A 14,849-nucleotide genomic window follows, 5' to 3' on the forward strand; every position below is an offset into this window, starting at 1 on the left:
TGTATTGAAGAAGACTTGAAACTAGTGATTGAGACCATAAACTCATGTTTACAATGTTTACTGAGGTAATAAATCAAGTGAGAAGTAGGCTCATTTTCTCATAGACTTCTATACAATCTGACCTCAGAGGAGTCGCCCCCTGCTGGCTGTTAGAAAGAATGAAACAAACAAGACTTTCGTCGGTATCATCAGTTGTTAGTCAGTGAAGTTAACGTCAACCACGACCGTTTCTTAACCCTACCTAAGTGATTGTGTTGGCTAAACCTAACTTCCTGTGAAAACAATGTTTATTTTGAAAGGACACTACGCATGTAACGCTCATATATTGACACACCATCCATGCACGGTCTTTCCAAAAGTAATGCAAGAGGGGTACCCCGTGCGTCGGTCTCCGAAGTCGAGGGGAACTGCCAAGCGGTGGTATTTGAGGAGTTGGGAGTGAGAATGTGTTGATTTTACTTTAATCAATTTCTAGAAATATCGTTTAGACCATTATAAGACACTTAAACCCAGAGTAGATGCAGACTAGGGGAACTTTGAGTTGCTTGGCATCAATTCTCAAAAAAAAAAGTGAATTAAATGAAAAATTATCCAGACTATTTACATGACTGTGGTATTTGGTACAACTGTGGTAGTAATCGGTTCAATCACTGATATACCTATCAGACCCTTCAATCAACTAAACTAACTAACTAACTAACTCAACGAAATGACCCCGATTAAATCTGAGTCACTTTGTGCTGCAGGCATGCGAGGCAAAACAAACACCAGGGAGTGTTTGCAAACACAGTTCAACCCAGGTGAACACTGCTGACCTGCAGTAATATCGTGTGTCTATGTTTTCGGTGTAATTGCATGTCATGGCAATACAAGCAGATTAAGATACGAATTCCCGAGCTGTGATGAAACTCGCTGTAAGTTTGCAGCAGATTGAAAGCATGCGCTTTTGCAGTCTCATGTTCATACAATCCATCCAGAAAATCTAATTTCTCCTTCCCTTCACTCAAATCTTATTATAATTTGGATCCAAACAGACGGACTTCCAGAGAAAAGGAGCTTGTGTCTCACAAAAAAAATGAGCAGAATCCAAATCCGAGAGCACAGATAATGAGCTGTATAACTTTCTATTAGTTTAGTGAAGAGGGGAGCTTTAGGGAGCCTTCCAGGTGTTTTTATAACAGGAAACACAAACTGGAGCAGGAGGTGGTTACGTAACGGATGAGCTGAGGATAAGCGACTAACACAATACAGTTCGGCTTTTCAGTCGGGAGTAAATCCACAAACTGATTTACATTTCTACGATTTTGTTTTTGTAAGATCTTGTGATTTGAATCAATGCCAAGACAAGTATATGAGAGGTTCACTGTCACAACGTTGTGTTGGGAAAGATGAGTTTCTCATCAGTATTGTTTGCAGTCGCGGTAGTTTCTAAGCCTTCGTCACATCGGCACTGAGGGACGAGCCACACCCAAAATCCAAGAGCTGCAGTTGCACCCAAATATGAATCATGCAGGATCTGCACCACAAAACACTTCAGCATCGACCGCTTTAATACCTGCAGAATATCAGCGTCAAAGTAGCTCAATCAGCTATCGACCTTATATTATAATATTTACTATATCTAATCTGTAAGTCAAACAAGTAAATATGTGATTTTATTTTGACTATTTCAGTCGGCAGTGAGCGTCGTTATCGGGCTCTCTGCAGCACCCACATGACAAATATTTGAGAAAGGAGTTTCCACATGTGCGGTGCCAGTAGTTGGGGCAGGAACACTGGACATCCGCCTGAATTAATGAGGTGAATAACATCAGAAATACATCATCCAGTCATGCCAGGGGCCTGAATGCTCCACAAAGCTCCCTGCACACATCGAATCACTACGACAGCAGCTACATGGCACATGACAGATTTCAGCTGCTCTGGCTAATTTAATTTAACTATTTAATTCTGTAGCTGTAAACACACTCGTCAAACAGGTTGTGTAAAACAAGAAACTGGTGGGAAACTTCTTATGAGATGGTTGGACAGTTGTCAGATTTGAATGTCAATATGTCCACATCTTTTATTTATTTTCCACCTCACTATTTCAATGTCAAACTACTTCCTGTTTCTAGGTGTGTCTCCTCCGTCTAATCCGTTTGTCATGGCTGAAACAATAACTACATATCCGTCTCCTGACCTGTTTGCATTTCAAGAAGCACATTTAACAGATTAGCAAGTTTTGGGGACTGATGTTTAACGTGATATATCTACAACTGCACCATGTGTGTACCAATCTGATGTAAAGATAAGACGAGAGAGATGGACTTAACACTACCAACCAAAACAAATTGTTGTCTTTCTTAACCCTCCTGTTGTCCTCGGGTCATATTTGACCCGTTTTCTAACTTCATTATATCATAAATATGGATTTCTTTAATCTAATTGCCCCAAAATAACATAGATGGTTGCCTAATCAAAACAATATTCTGGCTAAAAGTTTACATATACCAGTATGTGATAATACATCAACATTATGTTCCTCTGATAATAACTTTAGTCAAAATAATTCACAATATCTGCTTTTTTTTTTAGGTAGAATTTCACGGAAATTAGGTTTATTAACCTTAATGTCACCCAAAAAAAGAGTAAAACTTAACAATTAGGAATGAAGTCGGCCAAAAAGGTGTAACACAGAATTGGGTGATAGTTTATACTGTATGCTTTATAAAAAGTCAAACCAGACCGGGTTCATTTTGACCCGGGAAGACAAAAGTTGCATGGTCGACGAGAAGACAACAGGAGGGTTAAATTCTTAATTGTTTCCATTAAGTAAACTGCACACTAACAGAACTAAAGCTCTATTAGCACGGGACGAGCATTACCTGGGGATCTCTAGTGATTTGTAATAATTGCAGAGTTCATCTGTAATCTTAATCCCATTAGTATCTGACATGTCTGTAATTTATCAAGTAAAAATTCCATCGCAAATTACCTACCATATTTTGTCTTGTGATAATTAGAGCTGCAAGGACTAATCGATTAGTTGTCAACTATTAAATTAATCGCCAACTATTTTGAAAATCGATATATCGGTTTGAGTAATTTTTTTTAAGCAAAAAAGTCAAAGTTTTCTAATGCCAGCTCCTTAAATGTGAATATTTTCTGGTTTCTTTACTCCTCTATGACAGTAAACGGAATATCTTTGAGTTTTGGATAAAAAAACAACATTTGAGGACGTCATCTTGGGCTTTGGGAAACACTGATCGACATTTTTCAGCTGTTTGAGTCAGTATCGGCCCGATATCCGATCCGGTATCAGTATTGGTGCATCCCTAAACCCTAGTGATAATATTAATCCCGTGCGAATCGGCACAATTGCAAAGTTTTTTGTTTTCTCTGCGCCTTTTTTTCCGCCTCTTTCCATCATCTCGCTACACAGCATGGAGACCAATTTGGAGCAAGAGGTCTTAGTGAATATCATATAAACATAACCAGGCCTAAACAATATAAGAATATTTATAATTAAATCAATTAAATATAAATATTATATAGTATAATAGTTTTAATATAAGCAAATGTTGTGCAGAGCCTTGACATCATATCCGGAGGATAACGTCAGTAAATTCTAGTAAAATACAGACTTATCCCGCGTGAACGCACCACACGAAACACAGACGTAGGGCGGTAATATCTAAATCACATGAGGTCTCCTGGTAATACTGGTCCCGTACGAATAGGTCGCATGAGTCTTCTAGGAACTCTGTGAGGGTGTACTGTGCTTTGAGCTAACATCAGCTTGCCAACAATAACACAAAGATGGCCAAATTGTTTTTAATGTGTTTTGTGCATGGGTTTGTTAATTGGTTGATTATGTGAAAAGGCTCATTAAGTTTCTCCGGATTCTATTAAATGTCTTTAGATTCATTATCTTCTCTTTATTCTACTTAATTAAAAGTTTATTTTTGTAAATTTAATTCATCACAGGTATTTAATGCAGCGATGGCAGACGCCTTTATAAAATATGAAGTCATATTAGAGAGTTAACTGTCAAAAATTGAGAAAGTGTTTAAGATGTTCTTCCCCTTAATTAATGAATTAAGAAACTTTAACAGGCGTGGTATTAATTCATGATAGATTGAAGGTTATTTTAAGGAATACGTGGTGCAAAGTGTGTCAACCAAAGTCAACAGGAGCACTTAATTCAGTTTAGTTGACACAAGTTCAGGCGAGGTGTGACTGCAACCTAAAAGTGTTCCCGCCTCCTTCGTCCGTGAGACTGAACAAATCACTTTAGCCACTTTGGCAGCAGTCACACTCGCTCACAGGAATGTTTAAAGGCAGTTTGGATGGCGTGTTATTAACACCTCGGAGTTAAACAAACAGCAGCAGGAAGGTGAGTTCTTTGATTTCACATAATGGGGCTCTAAAATCTGAGAGTTTTGTTGTTAGTCATACCTGGTGTGAAAGAGAGGGAAGGTGATGAGAAGGATGGTGCAGGCAGCTGATTGTTGTATTTCACAACACCGTGGTTGTGTTCAGAGTTCACAGTGTGAAGCTACTTTTCTGTCAGATCAACGTTCTCTGATGTTATTTCTGGTGTCAGAGCAATGCACTGTATGTCTATGATGACAGAGCAGGTTGTGTTTCAGGTGCAATTTCAGTATCAGAGCTATAATGTCATTTGATAGCTCCTTGAATTATCAACCTTGAAGCAAGGCAAGGCAAGGCAAGGCAGCTTTATTTGTATAGCACATTTCAACAACAGGGCAATTCAAAGTGCTTTACAGAAACATTCAAGAACATTGCGACAAAATGCAAAAGAACATTAAGAAATAATTAAAACAGTTATAAAAACATAAAAACATTAAAACATTAAAGATTAGAAAATAAAAACAAGCTAAAAATAAAAGCTAGGATAGAAGCTAAAATTGCATAAAACTCAAAAGAGTAAAAGTTATAGTGCAGTGTCAGAATGAAAGGCACCCGCAAACAGGAAAGTTTTAAGCTTTGTTTTAAAAGAAGTGAGAGTTGGAGCGGTCCTGCAGGTTTCTGGGAGCTTGTTCCAGATATTTGGTGCATAAAAACTGAATGCTGCTTCTGCATGTTTAGTTCTGACTCTGGGGACACTAAGCAGACCTGATCCAGATGACCTGAGAGGTCTGGATGGTTCATAACACAGCAGAAGATCAGAAATGTATTTTGGCCCTAAACCATTTAGTGCTTTGTAAACCAGCAGCAGTATTTTGAAATCAATTCTCTGAGAGACAGGCAGCCAGTGTAGAGACTTCAGAACTGGACTGATGTGATCCACTTTCTTGGTCTTAGTGAGGACTCTAGCAGCAACGTTCTGAATCAGCTGCAGCTGTCTGATCGATTTTTTAGGAAGACCGGTAAAGACGCCGTTACAGTAGTCAAGTCGGCTGAAGATAAATGCATGTACTAGTTTTTCCAAATCCTGCTGAGACATCAGTCCTCTAATTCTTCTTATATTCTTCAGGTGATAGAAGGCTGTCTTTGTAATTGTCTTAATATGGCTGTTAAAGCTCAGGTCTGAGTCCATGACTACACCAAGGTTTCTGGCTTGGTCTGAGCTTTTTAACATCACAGATTGTAGGTGAGCACTAACCTTTAATCTTTCTTTTTTGGCTCCAAAAACTACAACCTCAGTTTTGTCTTTGTTCAGCTGAAGAAAATTCTGGCACATCCAATTATTGACTTGTTCAATGCACTCACTCAGTGCTTGTATTGGACTGTAGTCTCCTGGTGATAGAGTTATGTAAATTTGTGTGTCGTCTGCATAGTTATGGTAATTTATTTTGTTGTTCTCAAAAATCTGACCCAGTGGGAGCATGTAGATGTTAAACAAAAGAGGCCCCAAGATGGAGCCTTGGGGAACTCCGCATGTGATTTTGTTCAGCTCAGATTTGCAATTACCTATAGACACAAAGAAGTCCCTGTCTTTTAGGTAGGATTTAAACCAGCTGAGTGCTATGCCAGAAATACCCACCCAGTTTTCCAGTCGGTCTAGTAATATATTATGGTCAACCGTGTCGAATGCAGCACTGAGATCCAGTAAAACTAAAACCGTAGTTCTACCACTGTCTGTGTTCAATCGGATGTCATTGAAGACCTTAACAAGAGCAGTCTCAGTGCTGTGGTTTCGTCGAAAACCTGACTGGAAGACATCAAAAGAGTTGTAGCAGCAACACACCCTGATACAGTAGGGGGAATCTCTTACTATAACTGTCTTCTAATGCACTTACTGTACACAGGCAGTCAGAGCTCTTCACATGACATACATTAAAGCAGTGGGTGGGGTGTTAGTTGAGAAACTATGGTGCTGCAGTATACAGTATGTGTTGAATACAGTTTCTGAGAAGTGAAGCCAATGCTGAAGTGCCTTAAATTGTCATTCTCTCTAACAGCCAGCAGGGGGCGACTCCTCTGGTTGCTAAAAGATGTCTGATTGTATAGAAGTCTATGAGAAGATGAGCCTACTTCTCTCTTGATTTATTCCCTCAGTAAACATTGTAAACATGAGTTTATGATCTCAATCGCTAGTTTCAAGTCTTCTTCAATACAGCATGATGTTCATTTAGTGAATGATGGTCCCATTTAGAGTCAAACAGACCATAAAGCAGGGGATGCTTTAGGGCGGGGCTACCTTGTGATTGACAGGTCGCTACCACGGCGTTGTCCGGTCTGGGAGTTGTCCGTGTTTTCATCTTAGATCTTTAACCCTTTCACAGTGTGTTCTCTCCTTCTTCATAATTATAACCTTTTTGGTTGCCTAAAATGTCTTATTCAGCGTTTGGTTATATTTAGCTCCACCGTCTCGTGTCACTTCTGGCTGCAAAAAAACAAGATGGTGACGGCCAAAATGCCAAACTCGAGGCTTCAAAACCGTAGTCCACAAATCAATGGGTGACGGTGACTACGTCGACTTCTTATATACAGTCTATGGTTCAATACTGTGCATACTCCAGAATAATTTAACACAATTTTACCCTTTTTCAGGGTTTTAAATGAACATTAAACCCCAAAATCATACATTTTGCATCAATTGCTTGCCTGAAGAAAGTTTGTTTCCAAATTATTTCACAGAAAGTTTAGTCTCTACTTGTGGTAACTATTTTGATACAGAAACATTAAATATACTTAAAAGCTAGGGCTGTCAAAGTTAGCACGATAATAACACGTTAACGCAAATTTGTTTTAACGACACTAATTTCTTTAACGCATTAATGCAACTTGCGATTTTTAGGTTGTAGCAGGTTCAGTTTTAAAGCTAGAGTGAAGATCATCATGGTATCGTATTAAACTAGAAAACCTGATGAATCCATCGGTACCAACCATGTCATACTAGCTTGTCATGAAGGAGGCTAAATAACGCTCCAAACTTCAGCTAAATTTTGGTGAGGAAAAACTGTCATGACCATTTTCAAAGGGGTCCCTTGACCTCTGACCTCCAGATCAGTGAATGTAAATGGGTTCTATGGGTACCCACGAGTCTCCCCTTTACAGACATGCCCACTTTATGATAATCACATGCAGTTTGGGGCAAGTCATAGTCAAGTCAGCACACTGACACACTGACAGCTGTTGTTGCCTGTTGGGCTGCAGTTTGCCATGTTATGATTTGAGCATATTGTTTTATGCTAAATACAGTACCTGTGAGGGTTTCTGGACAATATCTGTCATTGTTTTGTGTTGTTCATTGATTTACAATAATAAATATATACATACATTTGCATAAGAGTATTAAATACTTGACTAATCTCCCTTTAAGGTACATTTTGAACAGATAAAAAAAATGTGCGATTAATGGACAATCACGCAATTAATCACGTTTAAATTAAGTTTATTTTTTCTAGTAAAGCTCATAACCTTCACTCAAAGGCTTCCAATTATTGACACACATTTAAGATTTTAATTATGCTGCAAAAGTTCTTTTAGTTAATGTTTTATATTGCTTTTGCTAAAATTGTCCACTGATTAACTTTACTGCTCCGTTATGTGAAAGAATTGAACTACAAAACCGTTGCAGTTTATGGGAGTTGATACGATGTTCATGCAAACATAAGACGTTTTGAGAGACGTTATCCTTTATTTTCTTGATTTGAGTAGTTTGGTGCTTCAGTAAGACTTAGAAATACTTGTCACTGTCCCTCAATAGAAAGAGATTGATCAGCTGCTTAAAGAAGAAACACATTTATCTGCAATGGAAATAATTTGACTCTCCATGTGGGAGTGCAACCGCATTCATTCAATACTAATATCTACTGACAACATAACATCCGCTGATTGATGGTCTCTTGATGATATGAATTAATTAGCCAATGAGGATCTAAAACCACAGAAAATGTGGAGGACAGAGCGACACATTTCTCCACAATCCTTGATTTATGCAAACGTATTAATTTGGGAATTTGCTTTTTTTTTTAACTCCAAACATTTGATCTACTAACAAATGGACTTCATCCCGAAGTAGGAATCCAGATACCTCACATTAAAACGGCTGAATGGGTTTAAAATGGATTCAGATGGAGTAGAGGTTAGGTTTCAGAGCGGGTAATAACAATAATCTGACTAACCATATTCATTTGGAGTCAGACTTTCCCTTTTCAGCTGCCTTGAGGGGCTGAGCAGGGAGTCTTATCTGCGGATCAATAGAGTGGATCACTTAACAGGCGAAGGAGGCAGCGCGTCTCTGGAGAATTATTGCCAGGAAGAACTCTAAATAGTCTCATCATCGGCTCCAGTGTCTCTCTGTGAGCCTCACAGCAACCGTCAGGAGTCAGACCGGGTGAAAGGCTCAGCTTACCGCTTAGAAAATAGAAATGCAGGAAAACTTAACTTCTGTTTTGTGCATTTATATTTACGCAGTTTCTGTGTTGCATCAAACCCCGCTTGAATAACTTTATAGATTGTATTTTTCATAATTTACTACAATAAAATAAAGTAATTAAGTACGTAATCTTGTTGAATGAAGCTAGAGGTGGGACTCACCAGAGGCCCAACGATACAATATCATCACGATACTTTTGCATGCTGAGTATTGCGATAACATATATTGTGACTATCAGTCGATTAAAATATTTCATTGGGATTAATCGCATGATTGTCCATAGTTAATCGCGATTAATTACACATTTTTTATCTGTTCAAAATGTACCTTAAAAGGAGATTTGTCAAGTATTTAATACTCTTATCAACATGGGAGTGGACAAATATGCTGCTTTATGTAAATTTACGTATATATGTATTATTGGAAATCAATTAACAACACAAATTAATGATAAATATTGTCCAGAAAGCCTCGCAGGTTCTGCATTTAGCATAAAAAATGTATGTGTGTACACATAAAACCCATTTTCAGGTCAAGGGACGTCTTTGAAAGTGCAGTTTTTCCTCACCAAAATTTACTTTGGAGTGTTATTTAGCGTTCTTCCTAACAAGCTAACATGACATGGTTGGTACCAATCGATTCTTTAGGTTTTCTATATGATATCTTCACTCTAGCTTTAAGACTGAGCTACAACATCTGAAAGACAGAATAGCGGAGGTTAAGAGGTTAATAGTTTATATAATAAAAGATCGATACTTGACGTCCGCGGATTGATACGATATGGCCACGCAAAATATTGCAATACTATACTGTATCAATGTTTCCCAACTCCCCTAAATGAAGCTCTACTATTTACTAAAATACTATTACAATTAGCAGTTGTCATAGCAGGTGTTATTTTGGTACTTATGTTTTGTCTATTTTCTGTGTTTTCTTGTGAACAGGTGCGGGTCGAAGGCTGAGAGCACCAGAGCCCGGTACCGAGGACGATTCAGTGAGTAACTGAAAGTGAAATTCATGTTTTAGTTTGTGTCTTTCTGTTTGATTTCTTCATCAGTCACTAAAGGTTTTTGTCTTGGCTTCAATCAACAGAAAAAAATAGTATGTTAAAACTGAACACAGTTATACACGTATATACACTAGGGATGTCCTGATCAGCTGTCTTTGGTCTTAATCCATCACTTCTAAAATGCATACTCACAACACTTGGAATATCCTTGTAATGTCGTGGTATTTATACACATTTCCGGTTGAACTTCCAACCTCTGAGTTGTCGGGAACACAGCATAATGTTTGCATGCTATTTTAGCATTAATCACAAAGTAAAGCTTACAGGATTTCAGTCATTAATTTCAGAAATATCCTTTCACAAACTGTTTGATCGATTAGTGTTGCTAGGTGAAAATTCAGAGAATCACTAAAGTCATTAGGATGAATCCTCTGGGGACCGTTAATATCTGCACCAAATATAAGAGAATAAATAAAATTATTTTTGAGATATTTTGCTCTGGTGTTGGACTGACAGACCGGCTAAGTAATGTGACAATTATGAAATGCCACGCAGCCAAACAGCCCGGAAATGCTGTCTCTGGCATAGCAAGGTGTTATCACACTATTTTAGATACAGTTTTCTCCACACCGTTGTGGTTCAAGCTGCAGGTGCAGAGACGCGAGTTTTAACATTAAAACTGTTTTTCAGGTGGCTGAAGGAGAGGAGTTGAAAAAAAATGTCTGACTGAAACTGACTCAAATGTCAGGATATGTCTTTGAAATGATGCATTGCTGTTTTTGGGAACAGACCATGTGACTGACTGACCTTCTTGTCCACGCAGACATGTGACGAGCCATCTCAGTTCACAGAGAGAGAGCGACCGCGGCCTCAAGGATCGTCCCCCGTCGAGGAGTATCCTGAAACTGAAAAATACACCGACAGTGACAAAGAGGTACACACAGCAACATCACACTGCCACTAGGGGTGTAAGAAAATAAAGAATATCCCAATTATATGTTTTGTGAAACTGTTTTGGATTCTCAAAAACAATAGTGATTTTTAATTAAAGGGACTATTTGTAACTTTCAGAAATGCTTGTTAACAGCGACACCTGTGGCCGTTAAGTCAACGAAAGTCAGCGTCGGGCTCGCGCTTGCTCGCTCTAAATATACCTGAACGAGCATCGCTCAAAACAGTGAGGCAACACACGTCAGCTAAAACCACAATATCCCTCTATATTTCAGCTGCTTGGCAGTAATGTTAGCTGACCAGACGAAGGTCTCTCCATGAATCACTGCTGATCCTAGTGTTGGCTTTTCCTGCTTCAGCGCAGGCTGATGCAGGAAAGTAGCAACGAGTAACATTGTCGTCTCCACCCGCAGCCGGAGTGAGCAGGGTAGACACCGGCACCTGGTCGGTAATGAGACGACAACGTTTCTCTCCGCGGAGCCCCGTCACTTCACAAGACACGGAAAACCTCTGTTGGTCTGGAGGAGCTGCAGCAGTTATTTCTGCACAAACGTCCACTGAACATTCACTAGATATTCTCAGAGCTAAACTAACTCTTCTGCAGTGTGGAGTGAGTGCGCATGCTCGTCTAGAGGTGGAGCGAGTACGCGAGAACGCGCGCGGTGTGTGTGAGTGAAGGCAAGCAGGCAGCGGAGCAGTGACTTCAGCCACACGCTAGCGCACATATGCGAGCGCGCATGTGTCCCGACCCGGCACATTTATACGCTTAAAAACTTACAAACAGTCCCTTTAATAGTTTACATGCAAAGAGATGCGACCTCTCAGTGTAGTAACCCCTGTATCATGATACGTATTGTATCACCAGATTCTTGCCAATACACAGTCCTAACCATTCTTCTACATGGACACAACAAACCACATTACAGGGAGAAACCAGAGAAATCTAATCTAAATCAGAGAACCTGTTTATATGCGCTTCAATAACCTGGCTACGCAGTTAAAATGTAATCAAACAGAAATCACTGGGTTTAACTTAATCTCTCACCTCAACTGGGGTTTCTTTTTAACATGACATTTTAGAAATCAGGTTACTACAGAGAACAGACTATAACCTGGTTACTTAAAGACTTGTAAGCACACTGAGTCATTCAACAGTATATTCTGTTTAGGCCGTAGACAAATGAAGTTAGAATAATGAGCTTGTGACCAACAGAGAAGCAAGCTGCTGTATTTGGCTCCTTTATGCTCACATGAAGCTATTCGTCTTCTAAAATCAAAGTATGAGGAGTATCTGTGATGACTACAACAAAGGGTAGTGAAACAGTAGTGTTAACAGAGATATGTAATTAAGTTTGGTGTGTTGATGTTTGGCTGCCACCCTCGAAATGTGTTTTTCTGTCAGCGCCTTTAAAACTAAATCTTTGATGGAGGAAAATGTTCTGTTCTCAACCTTGAAGTAGCCGCAGCCTCCGAGGAAACAAAACCAATTACAGCTTGTTGTACAAATCCTGCTAAGCGGGGGAGGGGGGGGACTTTTCTGATAAATTGTTCCATTACTTTAATAATTGTTCCCTCAAATTAACTTCATCCACAAAATGACCATTTGTATCTCGATTACTCACCCTGTGTTACCTTGAATCCTGAAGAAAACTTAGTTTTTCTCTCATGCCTCCACGGTGAGCAGAGAATCTGAAAGCAGAGTAAATTGTAAATGGAGGCCAGGTTTAACAACAGCAAAACTATATCAAAAATACGTTTCCACTACCGTCTCATGCACAGACTCGCAGCATGCATGTCAAGCATGAGACAGTAGTGGTGTTTTATATACTGTAGTTTGGGAAGTAGTGAGCATATGCCTGGATAAATGAGATTTTGATTATACTGCTCGAGTGTGAGAGTTTGTAAATGGATATAGTTTTGCTGTTGTTAATCCTGGAGTTCATATACTTCAATTCATCAAGGATTTACACCATTTTTGGATTCTCCGTTCACCGTGGAGGCATGAGAGAAAAACTAAGTTTTTCTTCCTGAAACACACGGCGAGTAATTGATATACAAATGATCTCACCTACACTACACTCTCACTATGGACAGCTTGTATTTAATACAAATGTATCTTGGTGTTGGACCGCGATATGTGGATATACTCTGGTTTTGTGGCTCTTAAAGGACCAGTGTGTAGGATTTAGTGGCATCTAGTGGTGTGGTTGTAGATTGCAACCAACTGAATACCCTTCCGCTTACCCCTACCTTTCAGGGGTTTAAAAAAGCGAAAGGCTCTCTAGAGCCAGAGTTTGGTTCTCCGTTCTGGGCTACTGTAGAAACATGGCGGTGCAACATGGCGGACTCTGTAAAGAGCACCTATATCAAAGAACGTACATTATATGGCCGAGAAGTGAAAGTCACTTGTTCGTTCCATTGTGCCCAGCAGCAGAGCTACGCTTCCGCCATTTTGGACTGAAAGCGACTCCCGGACGCTGGTAAAATGTCCGCCTAAAAAGTGCTGTGCAAAAGCCAAACAAAATTATTTCTATTCTATTGTCATATTATACCGAAATGGCCTGTGTTGAACAATAAAATATTATATACATAATAAGCGTTTTCAGTCTAAAATGGCGGCAGAGGCTATTGTCATAAAAACACCGGAGTTTCGTTTCTTTGCTTCATTATAAGCTAACAAGAAACTTAGTTTCAGGTGATTATACATTAATGAAAACATAGTTATGAATATTATATTCCATTTCTGCTAACAGATCCCCCGAAATCCTACACACTGGTCCTTTAAACACTAAATCATGTGAATTAAATTCAAGTATATTAAGTGCACAAATCAGTAATTTAAACAATATATCAATGACCCCACTACACGGATCAGGATCTGTATTTGTGTCAACAGAGTGTGTTGTAAGATGGGCTTTGTGTTTTGTTTACTGTTGCATATTGCAATAATGATCCAGACTCAGCTACTCCCATGTATGAATGTATGTAGTGTATTACCCCTCCCTCTCAGAGCAAATTCTTGCAAAGCCCGTTGATGAAATATCTCTCGCCTTCTTTGTTTAAATAAGGCGGAAGCTCTGACTGCAGCAGTAATCTCTTTTCAGTATCGTGTTTAGTTAGAATTCAATTTTCCTCTATTTTTCTTTTAGTGTGAAGCGGAGCATGACCCACACCAGAAAAGTGGCAGTGGAAAGAAAACTAAAAAGTCTGGGCTTGGGTCCATGTTTGAAAAGCGTTCGACTTCAAAGATGAGTAAACTGAAGGTGAGACGTTCCCACCTTCTCCTCTCTGTACTGTATCTGAGAATGCCTTCAGGCTGTGCTGCAGCAGAGAATAGCACGGCTAAAGGTAAAATGATTTTATCCTGTCTATTTCGATGTGTCGGCAGGAAGTTCACAGCCCCGAGTCTGGGGTGATCGTGAAAACAGCCCAAGATGGATGTTCAGAGGGTCTCGTTTATGGTGGAGGAGGGAAAGAGGGGATCTTCATTAAGGAAGTGGTTCCAGAGTCACCTGCCTCAAAAAGTCTGAAACTGAAAGAAGGTAAACTAGCAGTAAAACCAATTTGATTGAGAATTAATGAAGCTACTAATTGGGTCCATTGGAAAATCAATGGTACTTTTAAATTTTGTGTTGTGTGTTGTTGTATATTTTCCAATTTTAGAGTTTGAAATCCCATTACAAATAACTAGTACTAACATTTTTGCCATACAAATGCCATTACCTTAACTGAAGAAACTTGCAAAGTGACTAATGAATACTCATACTGTATAGGACAGACCCTGACAGCCTTCTCATCCGTGTGCTTCTGAAATATTTTGCTCTTGTTTACGCAGGTGATCAGATTCTGAGCGCCACTGTCTATTTCGACAACGTGTCATACGAGGACGCCATTCAGATTCTGGAGCACGCTCAGGCTTACAAAGTGAAGCTCTGCTTGAAACGCAAACCAGACATCACAGAGTCCGAACCGGTCCTCGAATCTGACACCATCCCTGTAACTATTTTCAAGTTGTCAGACTCTTTTTGATGGGTAGTTTTAGGGCTAAAGTTGATA

The 14,849-nt window shown here is 39.3% G+C and overlaps 1 protein-coding gene and 1 long non-coding RNA gene across 3 annotated transcripts in view; one reads left to right on the top strand and one right to left on the bottom strand.

The window, feature by feature from the left end:
• LOC119474794 overlaps positions 1-14,849 on the bottom strand; it is a 44,651-nt gene that overhangs the window by 16,628 nt on the left and 13,174 nt on the right. Inside the window, exons 1-2 of one of the 2 annotated variants that reach the window (XR_005203654.1) lie at positions 12,416-12,470; positions 10,650-10,741 (exon numbers count right to left, since the gene is read on the bottom strand). This is a non-coding gene — a long non-coding RNA (uncharacterized LOC119474794). Of the gene's footprint in view, positions 1-10,649; positions 10,742-12,415; positions 12,471-14,849 lie in introns of those variants that run through there. The other variant, XR_005203653.1, reaches the window with a different exon arrangement.
• Positions 1-14,849, top strand: part of LOC119474754 (neuroblast differentiation-associated protein AHNAK) — a 32,189-nt gene that overhangs the window by 3,549 nt on the left and 13,791 nt on the right. Inside the window, exons 2-6 of the mRNA XM_037746961.1 lie at positions 9,778-9,827; positions 10,666-10,776; positions 13,943-14,056; positions 14,182-14,335; positions 14,629-14,789. Coding sequence (XP_037602889.1) covers positions 9,778-9,827; positions 10,666-10,776; positions 13,943-14,056; positions 14,182-14,335; positions 14,629-14,789 — 590 coding nt within the window. The remainder of the gene's footprint in view (positions 1-9,777; positions 9,828-10,665; positions 10,777-13,942; positions 14,057-14,181; positions 14,336-14,628; positions 14,790-14,849) is intronic.

This window comes from Sebastes umbrosus, chromosome 16 (genome assembly GCF_015220745.1).
Source record: "Sebastes umbrosus isolate fSebUmb1 chromosome 16, fSebUmb1.pri, whole genome shotgun sequence".
NCBI classification, from domain to species: Eukaryota; Metazoa; Chordata; class Actinopteri; order Perciformes; family Sebastidae; genus Sebastes; species Sebastes umbrosus.